The 18,870-nt window shown below is 41.1% G+C and overlaps 1 protein-coding gene across 2 annotated transcripts in view; it reads right to left on the bottom strand.

Moving 5' to 3' along the window:
* LOC122800048 (slit homolog 3 protein-like) overlaps nucleotides 1-18,870 on the bottom strand; it is a 2,083,326-nt gene that overhangs the window by 114,400 nt on the left and 1,950,056 nt on the right. For both annotated transcript variants that reach the window (XM_044069531.1, XM_044069532.1), the window contains one exon: nucleotides 13,572-13,711. In XM_044069531.1, the coding sequence (XP_043925466.1) occupies nucleotides 13,572-13,711 (140 nt within the window). The remainder of the gene's footprint in view (nucleotides 1-13,571; nucleotides 13,712-18,870) is intronic.

The raw sequence follows: 18,870 nt of genomic DNA on the forward strand, positions 1-18,870 counted from the left end.
TATAAAAGAACCATCCGACGCCATTTTCTTCAGTTTTTCTTGCCCCAGATGTCAGGTGCCCCCAGAAGGAAGGCAATACATAAATTTATGTAATAATGCAATGCAATGCAATATAATCAAAATACAGTAGTTGCAAGCAAATACACCATAAATGAATACCCCAATCAGGTTGTATGAGGAGGTGTTAGCCAATAGGCCTGTCCCAAGAGGGGAAGGAGGGAGGGAAACCTGGACTGCAGCTGTATTAGCGCTCGAACATCTACATTTATGGTAGGTACAAAACTGTACTGTGTTCATCGTGCATACAGCTGCAGTCATAACAGATGGGTAGAATCCCAAAGCTAAAAAAGGGGTGGTAGGCACTAGGTGGAACCAGGGGGAGCCAGGATGCCCTGCAAGACTGCAGTGGCAAAGCCTGCTCTAGTTTTGGAGTATAATGGTAGGTGGTAGTGCTTGGAGAAGGTATGCACAGAACTCCAAGTGGCTGCTTCCAAAATATCTTTGGTAGGAACTCCTCTGAGGAAAGCTACAGAGGTAGCTGTGGCCCTTGTGGAGTGAGATCTGATGCCTGCAGAGACAGTTTTACCATGAAAAGAGTAACAAAAATGTATGCAGTGGGCTATCCATTTTGAGATTGTCTGTTTGGAAATTGGCTTCCCTTGAGCTCCTATAGCATAGGACACAAAGAGTTGTTCTGATTTTCTGAAAGGCTTTGTTCTGTCCAAATAATAGCGCAGCTGTCTGTGGATGTCCAAGGACTGTAGTAGTCTCTCCCCTTTGTTTTGAGGATTAGGGTAAAAGGTAGGTAAGTGGATAGCCTGATTCAAAGCTACCCTGGATACCACCTTTGGCATAAAAGACGGGTTGGTTCATAAAGAAACTCTATCCTGATGGAAAATGATGAAAGGCTGCACAGCCATGAGGGCTTGTAGTTCGGATACCCTGCGAGCTGAGGTGATAGCCAGAAGGAAGGCTGTTTTCCGGGAGAAATATTGCAAATCTGTTGAGGCAGCTGGCTCAAAAGGAGGCAAGGTCAGCTTTTCTAGAATTAAATTGAGGTCCCAAGCAGGTATTGGTTGTTTCCTTGGGGGTTTTACATTCTTAGCCCCTCTAAGGAACTGTCTTAAGAGGGGGTGAGAGAATAAAGGTGGATCAGTGTTGTATTCTGCAGAAATGGCTGAGGCATGGATTTTGATGGAGGAGAATGAAAGTCCCACTGCTTAGCAGCTCAGCTAGATACTGTAATATTTGAGGTAAATTCAGAATTCCAGGATTCTGGCCCTTTTTCTCATTCCAGGCACAAAACCGTTTCCATTTTGCGGAGTAAGCTTTTCTAGTAGACGGCCTTCTGGCCTCCAAAATGACATCCTGCACCTCCTTGGAGAGTAGGGTCTGTTGTAAAGTTAAGGAATCTTCCATGCGGCCAGATTGAGTGTTTTCAGCTGACTGTGAAGAGTTTTGAAGCTGTGCTGAGTCAGTAGAAGAGGCATTAGAGGTAGGGTCCATGGTGGGGAATGCGTCAGGCTCCTCAGGAGTGGGTACCAGTGCTGTCTTGGCCAGTCTGGAGCAATGAGAATCATCTTTGGTCTGTCTGCTCTGGTTTTTAATAGAACTTTGGGCAGCAGAGGAAGAGGTGGAAAGGCATAAACTGTCATTGTTGTCCAACTGAAAGAGAGAGTGTCCACTCTCCAGGCCTGTGGATGAAAAGTCCTTGAGCAGAATTTTGTCAATTGGTGATTTTTGTGGGAGGCAAAGAGATCTATGTCTGGCCTTCCCCATGCTTGAATTATCTCTGTAAAAACTTGAGGATGCAACCTCCATTCGTGTGGATCTATCATATTTCTGCTTAGGTTGTCTGCCAGCGTGTTTTCCTTGCCTGGCAAGTACTGTGCTTGAAGTTCGATTTGTAATTCCAGAGCCATGTTCCAAAGTGACATGGCCAGCCTGCATAGGGGGTATGAATGGGTTCCTCCCTGTTTGTTTATGTACCACATGTGTTGTCTGTCCTTATCAATAGTTGACCTGGATGCAGAAGGTCTTTGAAAGCTATAATAGCATTTATTACTGCTAGCATTTCCTTTTGATTGATGTGAAGGTGCTTTTCTTTTTGGGACCATTTGCCCTGAATGCACCGATCTGTCATGTGCGCCCCCCAGGCGTAGTCCGAGGTGTCTGTTGTGATGACTTGATATGCTTGAGGCTTGCAGAATGGGAGACCTGTGTTTATTTGGCATGCTTGAGCCCACCACAGAAATTCCTTTTGAAGACATGGAATTAGTGGTATTATTGTTTCCAAACTGTGGCTGTGTTGAGACCATAGGTTTTTCAGGTACCATTGAAGTTTTCTCATATGCAGCTTTGCACATGGGATTAGTAGGATGCAAGATGCCATGAATCCCAGAGCCTGCAGGATTTTCCTTGCAGTCAGCCTGGTGAAATTTGCTAGTTTTCTGAAGTATTGAGTTAGTTGCCCCTGTTTCTCTGGCATGAGGTAGGCCATCTGGGTGTTTGTGTCCAAGTTGGCACCCAGGAAAATTGTTTTCTGAGAGGGTATTAGCCTTGATTTCTTTTTGTTGACTGTGTATCCCAGAGAATTCAACAACATTATTACAAAAGCCAGATGTTTCAGAAGTATGTGCTTGCTGTCCGCTTGGATCAGGCAATCGTCCAAATATGGGTATATTTGTATCCCTTGAAGTCTGCAGTAGGCAATTACTGATGCCAGGCATTTCGTGAATACTCTGGGTGCAGTAGATAAGCCAAAGGGCAATGCAGAGAATTGATAATGGGTTGAACCTGCAATAAATCTGAGGTATCTTCTGCAATTTTGTCTGATTGGGACATGCAGGTATGCCTCCTTGAGGTCCAATGTTACCAGCCAAGACTCCTTGCCCAGCATGGGAAGAAGCTGCTGTAATGTGAGCATGTTGAATTTTGGCACGGGTAAAAATGTGTTTAGGATGGATAGGTCCAAAATAGGTCTCCAATCTTTTCCCTTCCTTGGTACCAGGAATAGTCTGGAATAAAAACCTTGACCTTGTTCTTGAGTAGGTACCTCTTGAATAGCTTTCATGTCCATGAGATCTGAAATTTGTTTTTGTGCCTCTGCCCTTTGATTGTGTGGCAGGTTTGGCATGCCTCTCATTTTTGGAAGGGTGTGAAAATGGAATCTGTAGCCTCTGTTTATAATGTCCAGGATCCATTTGTCTTTTGTGACAATATGCCAATTTTTCGAAAATAATGCCAGTTTTCCACCTAAGGGTGCTGCCATTTGAGCCTTGCTTGGCATGCAAAGGGGAATGTCATTGGGTTTGCTTTCTGAATGGCTGCGAACTATCCTCACCACCTCTTTGTGTAGGAGCTTGCCATTGTCTGCCTCTAAACGATCCTTGAGATTGCCCTCTGCCCCTCGGGCGCCTGTATCTACCTCTTTGGGGTCTGTCCGTTGCTGGAAAGGACCAATTTTTGGAAGGCCAATTTCTACTGAAACATGGGGGTTGTACCTGTAGCAAATCTTTCACTGTTTGCATTGATTTAGCCTTTTCCTCCATTTTCTTTAATACCTCCTCAGCTTTAACACCAAATAATACATCCTTTTGTAGAGGGGCATCTAGTAATTTAGCTTTGACGTGATCTGGTAAGGTTTGCTCCTTGAGCCAGGCATGTCTACGTATGACTGATCCTGTAACAGCAGCTCTACATGAGGCCTCTAGAGCATCAAAACCACATTGCAAGGTATGTTTACCCACTTGTTCTGCACTATGCATCAAATCCTGCAACTCCTTCAAGTCTGGTTGTTCAGGTTGTGACATTTTGCTTCTTAACTGTGATAACAGAAACTGTTGGTACTTTAACATATGGAACTGGCAGTTTAATGCCCTCATGGTTAAGGTGGCCGAGGTGTATACCTTTTTTCCCCACCTTTCTAAAGATCTGGAATCTCTCTCGGAAGGTAATGGATTTTTAGCAGTGGAGGCCTTAATTCCCTTGGGGCCCTGTGAAATAGTTTCTGGGTCAGCCGCATGGCTTTTGTATAAAAATTGGTGTGAGTCAGGAACCCGGTAGTACCTGTCAGGCTTGACTGGGGCTGGAGGTAAAGAGTCTGGGTTAAGGCAGGCCTCTGAATACACATCATCTAGTATGTCTAAGACAGGAGGTATAGCCAGAGGCCTGTGCTGAGGTAGCAAGAGAAAATCCCTAAGCCTTTTCTTGAAGTCTGAGTACTCTTGGCCTTCCCAGTGGAAGTGTTCCCTCAAGGTATGCAAGGTTTCCCCAAATGAGTAATCCTCTGGGGGGGAACAGAGGGAATGGACTCCTCTACATCAGAATCTTCAAAAGGGGAGTAAGAATGTTCCTGTTCATCAGAGTGCTCTGAAATAATGGAGGCCTGGTCAGAGGAGGGGGATTCTTCCTCCACTCTGGGCCTTTTGTCCGGGGGGAGGGGGTTGAGAACCCCTGATTAGAGTAATTAAATCCTCAGCCATTTTAAGCATCTGCTTTTTAGGCATGGGGCCTGGAGAAGGGCCCTGTGTAGCTGGTCTCTTAGAATGCATGGCTGCTTTAGACTTAGTGAAAGCCTTGATAGAAAAAGAAGAGGAAGGTCTGAAGACACCTTGAGAGGAGGCAGACCCGTCTACATTTTGAGTTTCACCACCAGGAGTGGCTTCGGTATCTGTAGTCGGGGTGTGGGCCGAGGAGCCTTCGACCTCGGGAACAGCAGACACTGCCAATGAAGTGCCGTTGGTAGGCAGGGACTGCGTAGGCGCCTTGCTGAGAACCGGACCACCTGTAGTCGGCTTTGGCGTGGTGTCGGTAGAGGCCGCAGACCTCGTGTGTCGGTCCTTTTCTTTGCGTTTTTTAGACAAAACTGGAGTCGGACTATCCGACGACATAATGTAGTTAAATTTTTTACCAAAATAGTGCTGGGCGAACTCCGCCCGACGCTTAATGGTGCGTTTGTTGAAAGTAGCACAAAAACGACAGACCGAGACGTTGTGGTCTGGGCCTAAGCAAGGAATGCAGAGGGAATGAAAATCCTTATGCAGTATTTGCTTCCCACATGAAATACAATTATTAACTTTGTCTGACATCGGTCTGAGGCAAGAAAAGTTTCCCCAACGGGGTACTTAGCTTTCAAAAAGACTTCGGTTGCAAAATTTTCGTAATTTCAGGAGCTGGCCGACTGGCACTTGCGAAATGCTTCTGCTTCGGGCACCGCGTGGCAAGAAAGACTGAAGAAAATGGCGTCAGCTGGTTCTTTTATACCCCTGTCGCACTGACGTCAGGGAAGAAGCGACGACAACCGACGCCGGACCTAGACTTTGGAATTCGGCCGACCGAGGACCCGCCTGACGGCAGGAGAACCCATCTGTTATGACTGCAGCTGTATGCACGATGAACATCCTTAGACAAAACAAGTATCTGGCAGTCAAGTTTCCAAAGTAAATGCAATCTGTAATGGTACCTTTTGGAAATAAAAATCTAGAGTAGTCAAATTTGGTATAGCCAAATGCAAAATTATGAAGCTTATTTATGTGACTTTTGTAAACATCAACTATGCTACTTAAATATGTCATCTAAAAAAATCAAAAGCCAGCCCGATATCTACTCAGAATGTTATTCGCCTGCCAGTTTAATAAAATAAGACATTCCTGCATGGCCTAAGTCAGATTGCACATAAACATTAAGAGGTTTAGCATGCAGCCATTCAAATAAAGTTGCATATTTGTGCAGAAAATATTGTATAGCCATCTGATAACTCGGTTATCCAGTGAGCTACAAGTTCTTAGTTATGAAAGTATTAGATTACTTCTTATAACATTCAATTTGCAGTGTTAATGCTGTAAAAATGAAACCATACGATGCATTTATTTATATCCATAGGATGCATTTATTTATATCCATAGGATGCATTTATTTATATGGCAAGTGCAATCTTGGAGTAGATATATATAATTAGCAGGGGGTGTGGGGGGCGCAGCCCCTCACATGGGGGTGCAGGGGGACTTGCCCCCCTGCATATATTTGGTAGAAATTGTTATGATTTATGTTGTTTAAGCTGAGTTTACGCATAATATGTGTTTTCAGTATTTTGAGTATTCAGTATTTTGAGCTTTCAGTATTTTGGTCTTCAGTATTATGAAGTTTTGTCATTTTCAGTATTTTGAAGTTTCAGTGTTATGAAGTGAATCCATATATATATATATATATATATATATATATATATATATATATATATATATAATGGCGGATGCTTAATAACAGTGGACCATGTTTAGAGACTAAAATGCCTAAATAACCATACTACTATATCTTAATCCTCCCCACAATAAGGTATTTTATTCATCTGTTTGTTTGTGTACATATGTGTACATGGGCCTCTATGTATATGGGTATGTACACAAACAGATGAACAAAATATCTTACTGTGGGGAGGATTAAGACGCAGTAATAAGATATTTTATTCATCCGTTTGTTTGTGTACATATATGTGCATGGGCCTCTATGTACATGGGTATGCGTGTGTACATGCATATGCACATGTGATCCTAATTCTAGTTCTGTGCCCAATAGTGATCATATTGTGATGGACTAAGGGGGTCAGGTAACATGTGACAGATACTTCACCACAACCCTGCTTTGTTAATTCATATGTTTGACATCTTACGGTGGTCTGACACACCTGAGTTGGGTATGCTTTTAAGTGAATGAAAGAGGTATGTGTAATGTACGCTTAGCTTGTCACTGCTTGGGTGGAACTGTTTCTCTGGCTTAAAATGCAGGTTAGTGATACAAATTCCCTCTGTGGGTTCCAGGGAAGCACTCCCTGTAATTGTGCTAGTTAATTGTGTTGTGCTCTATTTCTTCCTGCCTCACCATAAAGGTAAATGATATTTGTACGATTCTGATACGGCTAAATAGAGTTTAGCAGCAGCTTGTCACCACAAAATATAAATTGTAAAGTTATATCTTGCTGGTTTTCATTGAACTGAGAAGTTGTTTAACTATTCAGACAAGAAAACAAGAACCAAAAACAGCTGTTTTGTTGACCTACAAAAATGCACAACATGGTGTTTTTTTTTTTTTTTTTTTTAAGTAAAGTAAATCATTCTGCTTTGAGTCCAGGCTTGGCTTTGCTGTTCTCCATTAAATACCCCAGTTGGCCTTAAATTAAAAAGATGTTTGGCTATGTGCATTTTGTTTGACAAGTAAAATTACTTTGATACATCTATGGAGATGTTATGGAAAATTTGAACTTCACAAAGCCCTTTTATAATGGAACTAAGTGAAAGTCCTTTTCTCAGTGAGTTTCATTCAAAGAAAACTTGGAACGTAAAGTTTATTTAAAAACACATGGATGGAGAAAACCATAGAACCTCAGTTTCAAAGCACTGCCACTATGCAATAAAGCATGCAACAGAGCACTGCTTCTCAAAAAGAGCCCAATGTTTTGAACAAAACGCAAAGCATATTGGGACCATGGCAGGAGGAGTTCCAGTAAGGAAGGCCTTAGGAACTTTAGTTTGCAAGTTATATGGGACAGTCACTTTTGGTAAAAGATGAGTCCAGCTGATAACTTTAAAGCATTCCTGATCAGCCGAGGGTAGATAGTGAAAATATAACATTGGCCTACCGGCAAAGAGATTAGACTAATTTCATCTTTCATGAATGCTGAGGTACAGAAGGTGTACTCTGACCTAGAACTCTCAGAACCAAACAGCTATTAAAAACTCAAAACTGAGGTCTTGGCTAACTCCAGAGTCACAACAAATGTTTGAACAATACGGCTCCAAACATGGGTCAACACTTCAGAAAAGTCATGAAGTAACAGACATTTGACCTAATGCATCTTATCCCTCAAATGGCTAACGCCAAAAGAAAGCCTAGTTTCCAAAATTATCCTATTGATTATTACCGAGCCAGCTTCTGAGGTTTCTGTAGTCTTTTCCTTGATGACTGCTCATACAAGGAATTACAACTACAGAAGAACAACTAATAGACTTATTCAAAATGTCAGTGAAGCTGTCGTCGTAAAAGATACCTGAAAGAACCCACCAGAAAGACACTCCAGAAAATCATTTAAAACTGTCCTCAGGTATAAATCCGAATATGAACTATTACCAGTTCAGAAAAACAGCTTAACAGAACTCCTGCATCAAAATGAGATTCTAGGGAGACTAGATAAACTGAAGTGCTATAAATGTTATCTGCTTGGACATACAGCTAAATGCATGTCCAGTTAATGTCAAATTAATGGAGGGAGCTGCCTTAATTGTCACACATCACACTAACTATACTCTGCGGGCTGTGACAACAGACACAGGTGATGTTAAAAGTCTTAAAGTATTAAGTCAAAAATGTGATGTGGGTATAAAAGGGAAACCTGCACAAGCACTAGTTGACTATGGGTATATGGAGATTTTAATACATAATGCAAAAGTAATGTAAAACATGCGGAAAAAGGAGCAGTAATGTCAAAACACATACACAAGGACATTCTGAAAAGAGGTTTCCCCTTTTTTCCTGGATTAGAGATGCACCTTAAGGTTAAGCTATGAGGGACTGCGGAGAGAGAGAGAGAGAGAGAGAGAGAGAGGATAACAAAGAAGAAAGCTGGCCTTTTCCTTGGATACATTTCGAGTAAAGTCTTGATGAAGGAAAGGCAGAAAATACACCACCTGTGTTAGCAAGGGAAAAAACAGGGCAAAATGAGTCTGTACCTAGACAAAATAGCAATGTGGGGACCTAGTGAAGGCAAGCATTACCTATATGAGCTTTGAAAGGAATGTTGGGACAATTCCCCTTTGCAGGACACCAGTAACAATATAAGGGTTATACAGTTCCAGATCAGCCACTTTTTCCCCATATCAAAACATATAGTGAATTGATCTACATAGTCAATGGGGGAGGAGTAGTAAAGCAGGTAATTGTGCCCATTTTCAAAAACTCTGTGTTTTTGTGTGGAGATTATCCAAGTGCAACTAACTCTGGGCAAGACCGCTATCCAAACTGTAGCTTGCTACAGATCCCCCAGCATGCCTCAGGATTCCCCCTCCTCATTTCTTGATATACTGAAAAATATTAGGGTACAAACCAACACCCTAATAATGGGCAATTTCAACTACCCCACCATTAACTGGGAAAACTGCTCATCTACCAACTCTTTTGCTCAACGCTTTCTGGAATTCATAAATTCCAATACCTTGGATCAACTTATCCACACCCCCACCAGGGACAACAATATCCTAGAACTGGTCATTACCAACATTGGCGACCTGTGTTCCACACCAGAAGTCAATTCCTCGTTGGTCAGATCTGACCACAAGCTAATCACCCTAGACATCCACATCCCACCCCCATCCACCATTAGGAAAACCACCATAAAAAATTTCTCCAAAGCCAACTTCACGCTTCTTAAGACAGAAGTGGCAAACTTCACGACACCCATGGGGACTGACAATAGAGGTACAACTGCTGAATCCTACACAAATGCACTTTATAGGCACTTACACGAGTGCATGGATTGTGCTATCCCTAACAGAACCAAGATGCTATCCTCCAAAAAACGGAAGTCAATCTGGTGGTCCCCTGCAATAAACAAACTCTACAACAGAAGAAAGAAACTGTTGCAAAAAAGAGTAAAATCCCATGACTGGAGGAACTCCCTGGTCAGCCTCAGTAAGAAGCTGAGATCCCTCAAAAAATCCTCCAAAGCTAGTTATGAAAACAAAGTCGCCACTGATTCTAAAGACAACCACAAAGCATTCTATAGCTATGTCAAGAATCTCAATTAAACACTTAAATCTGCTCTGAATTACAGCACAATGGTACTAAATATACAGAACCAACTGATATTGCCAACATCCTGGCAGATAGGTTCAGTGCTAACTTTACCCCCCTCTCACCCCCTAAATGGCCCATCTCTATACCGGAAGAATGCAAAGTTCCTGTAAGCACAGCTGCACAGGTAAAAACCTCACTCTCCAAAGCCAAGAACAGAGCATCCATGGGACCTGACAACATCCCAGTCTGCGTTCTACATGAACCACCCCACCTAAGTACCATGTTCAATCATAGCTTCACCTCAGGCTTTGTGCCCAATGAATGGTGCACAGCAACAGTTATCCCATTCCACAAAGGGGGAGCCACCACGGACTCTGGGAACTACTGCCCCATTAGCCTGACGAGACTGGTCTGCAAGGCCATGGAACATATCATCATGGAACTTATAAACAAAGACATTGGTAATCTCCAAACTCTGGACCCCGCCCAGTTCAGGTTTGTAAAAGGCAAATCATGTCTCCTAAACCTGACAGACTTCTTTGAAGCAGTCACCAAAGCCGTAGACGAGGGTAAGGTGGTTCACACAGCCTATCTAGATCTCAACAAGGCTATCAACACCACCCCCTACTCTGGAATTATAGATAAACTCACTAAACTAGGTATAAACCCCTATGTCACAAGATGGGTTGCCAAATGGCTCATTGACAGAACCCACACTGTGAAAGTAGCAGACTCCAAATTCGACTTCAGACCAGTGACAAGGGAAGTACCACAGGGTTAAGTCCTGGGTCCTCTCCTGTTTGGTATCTACTTTTCTGAAGTACAGGCTAACACAGAAGGTCTTTGGCTAATGAAGTTCACAGATGACTGCAAACTAGGAGCCATAATCGATACTCCTAATGATGTGGACATCCTACAAAAGGGCCTCATTGAGACAGATGCCTGGTGTCAAAGCCATGGCCTCAAGCTCAATGCCAAAAATTGCAGTGTCATCCCCTTTGGTAAAAACTCTGTACCCATGAACTACAACATAGGTGGTTATCTACTTAACACTGAAAGTATGTTAAGAGACCTTGGGACACAGGTGGACAGTAGTCTCCCCTTTGATAACCACATCGCCACAGTAGTCAGGAAATCCTTCTACTTGGCACACCTTATCACAAAAGGTTTCTCATCCAGGAAAAAAGAGGTCATTGTTCACCTCTACTCGTCACTCATTAGACTCATTATAGACTACAATGCCCCTTTTGGTATGTACCTCACAAGACATCTACAACAACTGCAAAGGCCGCAGAAATACCTCACAAAGAGGATTACCAGCCTCAAACAGATGCCCTACGTAGACTGTCTCAAAAAACTCTAGCTTTTCTCCTTCGCATATAGCCTACTCAGAGGCGATCTCTGCCTAACATAAAAAGCTATGTCAAACCCAGAGCTGTTGGACATGCTCCACTTAAAGAAATCCCAATACCTCCAAGCTACATGCTCTAGGGACCTAAACCTTGTCACCACAATAAACAGAACATGCTGGAGGGATAGATTCCTGTCCCAGAGACTTCCCATACTCTGGAACAAACTACCTATCTATATCAAACAAAGCTCCTCATTAGCACTCTGCAAGAAAAATCTTGATGATTAGATGGGAAATAGGAAATTCACCCCGGGGATCCCTTCTGTGGCTCTGCTCGACAGGGGCACAGGAAAATAATTTTCTTGGGTGGGGAAAGCCAGGGTAACTTTCTGGCTAGGCTTATATAGGCCCTAGGGCCAATAGCCTAGTACCTACCTATGAACCTATGAAATGTGACTCACAGTCACAACATTGAAGTCATTGTGGGTGAGAAAGACAAGGATAAAATTATGCAAAGGTTTTACTGGCCAGGAATTTTTGTGGCTATATACACGTTTTGTACTTTCTGATAACACTGATCGAAAGCTACCCTATTGTAAGCTTTTTTGTTGCTCTTTCGATACCTCCTTCTTATAACTGATACCCATTAAGGGTTAAGTAGGAAAGTTAATCAAGACTAACAAAATCCATCAAAAACGTTCTGTGATACCAAGGCTATGCCATTATCGACAGTTTCATTAAAACCCATCACCGAGGAACTTAGGCTTCTGTTTAGTAGCCAGGGAATTACCAAGGAAACCTTGAGTGATCAAAGAGCCCATTCTGACAAGGGATATGAAGGAATACTGCCAGCTCTTGCAAACCAAGCAGTTTAGGATTTCTGTACACCATTTCAACAAAAGTGTAAAATAGACGTTAAGGAAGATGGATGATGCTTTTAGGGAGGTTCTTCAGTCACCTATGGGTTTTATCCTATTTGACATATTAATGGAAACATCCTAGGGGACTATTAGATCTGTAAAAAGGCACTTGATAACAAGAATACATGCCTTTTAATAGTGCCATTTGACACACAGCTGAAATACAATAAATTATAGCAGTATGGGAACATATGACCCAAGGGCTGTAAGCCCAAAAATAATACGAGTATAAAAAAAAATTAGGATGTGGGTGCTCTTACCAATTGCCAGTGTGCTACTCCTCATACATATGGCTGAGAATAAATTTGTTGTTACTTTGCAAAGGCATTATGAAGTAACAGAATGGACTGGAAAATAAATTAAAAAGTATATCAGCCAAATAAAAGGACATTTTGAACAAATATATCATGTAACCATGAAGAAGCCTTGGAAGGACATGGAAAGTCACTGGTAGCTGTTCATATCTTAATGGCCATTATGGTGCTAATGTACATAAATACATACAGTATATTTATATCATTATCTATCTGTATATTTATAAACATCTATATCTATGTCTATATATATATATATATATATATATATATATATATATATATATATATATGGTCCCTGTCAGATGAACAAAAAATTTAAATCTCAAGCGCTGGAAACATCGAAAATGCAGTATATCGCTGTGTGTTTTGTGAGATCACAAAACAGTGAAGATTGGGAAATTTGCCCTTTCCTCACTGTAGTGCGATCTTGGAGTTGGTATATATAATTAGCGGGGGAGTGTCCACAATAAAGGTTTCGATATTATGGATTTTCGGTATTTACAGCACTCAAGATTTTAATTTTTCGTTGTTATGACATAGATCCTATATATATATATATATATATATATATATATATATATATATATATATATATATACATATATATATATATATATATATATATATGTATGCATAGAGATAGATATATACATATATATCTATAGGCACACAAAGTGAAGCTGATTCATTACTGACAAACAAACTGTGTAAGACATAACAGCTCAGCTACAGCTGCACAACGCTAGTCATTCAACACCTAAAAACATGATTAATCAATAAACAGTTTCAAGCAACTAGGACCGACACAAAATCATATGCAGGGATCAAGTCCCCATGCTCTACTTTACATTATTATTTCCTTTCCAAGCTGTTCCTGCATGGAGATAGACCAATCAGTTAAAAAAAAAAACAATCCTGTACTGCTCCTTCAGTGATACACTTGGATCTTGGACTACACTCCTCCATTTTGCAAAAGTAGTCAGCCAACAAACTCAGATCAAACAACATTAGAAGCAAATAAGCTAAAGCAAACTAAAATTTACCTTCCAGGTTTTGAGAACTTGAAGGCATTCCTAATGCATACGACAGAAAGAATTTAGCATAGGAACAACCACAGTAAATATCGTAAAGCAACAGTACAGAAAGCAAAAAATATATATAATTTATAGTGCTATCCCCCTTTTCTGAATTTCAGTTTACCTGTGTAATTAGGAGGACAGAGACAGGAATAATTGTTAATTCCATCCACACATGTAGAGTTGTTTTCACAGTCATTATCCTCACAGTCATCTGGGTTGATCTCACACTTGAGACCCTCAAAGCCCTCAGGGCAGCTGCAACTTTAAAGAAACGAAAAAAAATAGGTAAGGTGATAGCAACAGAAATTAATGGTCTCAAAATTAAGTAAACAAGATGCAATAAAATACTGCACAAGAAAGTGAAACGGTTAACCATAAATATGTCTCAAGAATTAAGGCAGTATGTTAGAAATACAGGGTGTATGTATGGCTCACAAGAAGGCAGAATACTGCCTTGCTTAAGTGACAATAAAGTACACACTTTGAAGTGTTACCATTTTTCATATACTAATTCTGAAATGGCAGTATTTGACCCAATTCCTTTTATCCCTTGATAATGCAATCACAGTAACTCTTAAGTACCACATCATGGTGGAAGCAAACACCCATGTCAAGGAGATAAGTGCAACAGTAACTTGTATTATTTGCTATTTTTGCTTAAAGTTAAACATACTAGTTCACACTTCTGATATCAAACTGAACTCTGTTGATCTTATGTCATCCTACCATACAAAGTCAACATAAAAATACAGCATAGTAAATTACATAATATTAAAGATTTTAAGAAGGCTATGGCATGCTGCTATCATCTTATTTTCATTAAAGTGGAACGATTTGCCTTTGGTAAGCACTTTACAGGTTTCATGCTGCCATCACGTGATTTAAAGGTTACCATATTGACTACATCATATTTATATATCACTTTGTCACAAACACTGCAAGAAGTGCTGTAACAATAGTGGAAATAGTTGGAAGTGCAGCAAAATCCTACCACTCTGAGATGTCAGCAGGTTGCACATATATATGATTATGTTGCTCATATACATGTTCTTTTTGGTGTAAAAGATAAACAACCAGTTTACTTCTTTTTACCATTAAATACAAAGCTAATACCAATTCATTGTTAGCTAACATAAATCAGCAAAATGGAAACATTTGAATTTATTTTTAAACAGAATGCATTTGAGAAGAATAAATGATGCCCTCTACAAAAAAAAAAAAAAAAAAAGCTAGTAGCATCCCTCAAGATTTATCACAGGCTATATCTTCTTTGGAATTGATTTCTATGAAGTACAGGCAAATGAAGACTCAAAGCTGTGACTCATCCTAAACTCCTCCCTTCTCCCCTGCACCATCGTAATAATGAGTTCCAACCCTAACCTTTCCCCTTGGCCTAACCCCAGCTCAACACTTTACCATAGAAAAACCCTTCCTGTAACATTCAGGTACAACCCACATAAAGGAGCACCCACAAACACACAACACTAAACCTATCTCCTTTCAAGCCTTTACTCTAAACTTAACTCACAAATATTCTCACACTCAAATGCTGAATATTTCAGTATATCCAAACATTTTGACTCTAAATTCCAAGCCTACATTTACCTTGCTCACATGTCCTGAATTTACACACACATATATGTGTACATATATATATATATATATATATATATATATATATATATATATATATATATATATATTTCATATGGTCAATATTTCAAAATGCTGAAGACCATATGGCTGAGACCATATGATCGACATTCAAAATGTCGACCACTGAATAAAAAAAAAAAAAACGCAACAAAAGCTTACCTTCACGCTGCCCCGGAACTTAAATATACTAGCTCCGAGATCACACTACAGTGTGGAAGATGGAAATCTTTCCATTCCGCACTGTGTGGAGATGCCGGTTCTGCGTGGTCGACATTTCGAATGTCGATCATATGGTCTCGGCCATATGGTCTACAACATTCTGAAATGTAGACCATGTGAAGGGGACCCATATATATATATATATATATATATATATATATATATATATATATATATATACTACCTATGAACCTATAGGAAATACACACCAGGGATCACTTATGTGTCTCTGCTGACAGTAGCACAGGAAAATAACTTTCTTGGGTGGTGTAAGCCAGGGAACCTTGTTGGCTAGGCTTACGTAGGCCCTTGGGCCGATAGCTAGTACCTACCTATGAACCTATAGATATATAGATATATATATATATATATATATATATATATATATATATATATATACACACACACACACACACACACACACACATGCATATATAGCCCTCCAAGATGCTATTTGTGCAGTCACAGAAACCTTGTTCAAAGCTGTAGAGAGCACCCCAGCCATACCAGGTTACTCACCCTGTCATACATTCAGACCCAAGACATACAAACCTCCAGGCTGGTCAAACAGTATGAGGCACATGAGACTCTCCAGGTGCAGTTAACTGTTGACTAGACCCCTATTCAAATCATAGGTAGTTACAGGCCCTCAACTTTGACTCAAGATGCCCACTCCACCTATCTGGACCTCTTTGTATCTATCAAGATTTAACCATTTACCATGATTCTAGGTGACTTTAACTATCCAACCATAGACTGGAAGAATTACTCATGCCAAAACACAAATGCCCAGAAATTTCTTGATTTTGTCATTGCAAATACCTTGGACCAGCTGGTCGACATCCCCACGAGATGTGATAATATCTTGGACTTGGTATTATCCAACATGAGTAACCACTGCAGTATCCCTACAGTGCCATCCTCCCTGGTAAGATCCAATCACAAAGCGATCACTTTCAAAGTCACTATGTCCCCCAAACCTCTCTCCCCCCCAGCTAGTGCCAAACAAAAAACTCCTCCAAAGCTGATTACTACCTCCTGAGGGAAGGTATAAAGAGCTTCATAGCCCCCTCCCCCTCTGTAGAAACTGGCACACATGTCCAAACCTACACCATAAGAGCATTTATATAGCTGCATGGAACCAGGAATACTCAACAGGACAAAATCCTCCTCCTCAAGGAAGAGTAAACCTGTCTGGTGAACATTTGCAATAAATAAACTGTACAATAAAAGGAAAAAATTGCTGTCCCAGACTAAGAAGAAGTGAGTGCCTAATTGGAAGCAATCTCTCCTTAGCTTGAACAAGCAAATAAGAGCACTAGTGAAATCCTCCAAAGCAAATTTAGAGTCCAAACTGGCCACATCAACTAAAGGCAGTCATAAGGCCTTCTTCACATATGTCCACAATTTCAAAAGAAGCACTCACATCTGCTCAGAACTGGTGGTCAAGGACACCACATACACAAAAGCTGTAGATATTAGCCAACCTGCTAGCAGACAAGTTCAGCGAAACCTTCACCCCTTTGTCCCCATAAGTAAATCAGGACATCCCCAGCACCTAACTCACCTCCCCTTATCTCTAGGGAGTAAGTCATCACGGACATCTCAAAGGCAAAAAATACAGCCTCCACGGGACTTGATAGTGTCCCAGGGTGCATCCTACATGAACTCAGGCAGGAATGCACAGCACCACTAGGCACCCTATTCAATCAAAGCCTGAGTACCGGCTTCATCCCAGCTGAGTGGAAGACAGCCTCTGTCATCCCTTTGCATAAGGGTAGAGCATCCGGAAATTATAGACCAATCACCCTAACTAGCCTGGTCTGCAAGGCCATGGAACTGATCATTAGGGACCTCATTAACAAGGACATTGGCAATCTCCAAACACTTGATCCCACACAGTTTGATTTTGTCAAGGAGAGGTCGTGCCTGTTAAATTTGGTTGACTTCTTTGAGACAGTCACCAAAGCCATGGACAAAGGGAAGATGGTCCACACCTCCTACCTTGACCTGGTCAAAGCCTTTAACATTATTCCCCTCTTGAGCTTAATAGACAAACTATTTCAACTAGGCATCAATCCATATGCTACCAGATGTGTAGCAAACTGTCTCAATGATAAAACCCACCTAGTCAAAATAGAGGAAGCCACCTCAAGCAATAGACCCATAATGCATGGTGTACCCCAGGAATCAGTCTTGGGGTCTCTGTTGTTTGGGATATACTATTCTGAGGTGCAGGTAAAAATCAGAGGGCTATGGCTAACCAAATTTGCATATGACTGCAAGCTGGGAGCTGTCATCAATTCCCCTAGTGATGTGGATATCCTCCAAGAGAGTCTCACCCAAACAAATGATTGGTGCCTGAAATTTGGCCTCAAACCGAACACCAAAAAAGCATCATCATCTCCTTTGGGGAGAGTGATGTCCCCACAAAGTATCCCATTAATAACAAGGTCCTAAGCACAAAATCAGTCGTGAGGGACTTGGGCACCCAAGGATGATAGCAAACTGACTTTTGACCACCACACTGCCTCTGTTATATGGAAAGCTTTCAACATGGCACACCTCATTAGGAAGGGTACCTCATCCAGGGACAATGAGGTCATAACATCCCTGTATTCTTCCCTTATAAGACTCATTATTGAGTTCAATGCCCCTTTCGGCATGTATCTCACAAAACACATGCAGCAGCTGGAAAGACCACAGAGGTTCCTCACCAGAAGAATCCAGGGCCTCAAACATCTACCCTATACAGAGAGGCTAAAAGCCCTGTCCCTCTACTTAGTCTAATGCAGACTCCTCAGAGGTGACCTCTGTCTGGCATACAAAGCAATCGCAGATCCTGCCTTGATGGGACTGCTGCATATCTCCAAGTCAAGCTCCACTCAAGTAACCAACACGTGTGATCTCAACCTGGTCTGTGGCATCAGTAGGTCTTGTTGGCAGGACAGATTTGTGTCCCAGAGACTGCCCCTTCTGTGGAGCAGACTCCCTTTCCATGTCAAGCAGAGTACCTCACTAACCCTTTTTAAACACAACCTGAATAACCGGATGGGGAACAGAAAACACACTCCTGTGATTCTACCTGTGTCCCTGCTAGACAGAGGCATTTGGGTGCTGACTTGGAATATGGGCTAAATTCTTGGCTAGGCTTGTAAGAGCCAAAGGGCTAATAGCCTAGTAACTTCCTATAATCATATATATAATTATATATATATATATATATATATATATATATATATATATATATATATATATATACACACACATATATATATATATATATATATACATACACACACACACACACACACACACACACACACACACACACACACACACACACACACATCCATCCACGGTGTTTACTAGGCAAGTAGGGAATAGAAGTAGATTGGCTGGTTCTTCTTCCATATAATAATCACAACAAGGAACAACTGAGATTTAACAATCCACCTATCACATGTCTTTGAGATGCGGGACAAAACCAGGGTATATGGAGAAAAGAAGGATAATCAGACAGCACATTGTGAGGTAACAATGCT

This window comes from Protopterus annectens, chromosome 4.part0 (assembly GCF_019279795.1).
Source record: "Protopterus annectens isolate FY-2018-M chromosome 4.part0, PAN1.0, whole genome shotgun sequence".
Lineage (NCBI taxonomy): Eukaryota > Metazoa > Chordata > Ceratodontiformes > Protopteridae > Protopterus > Protopterus annectens.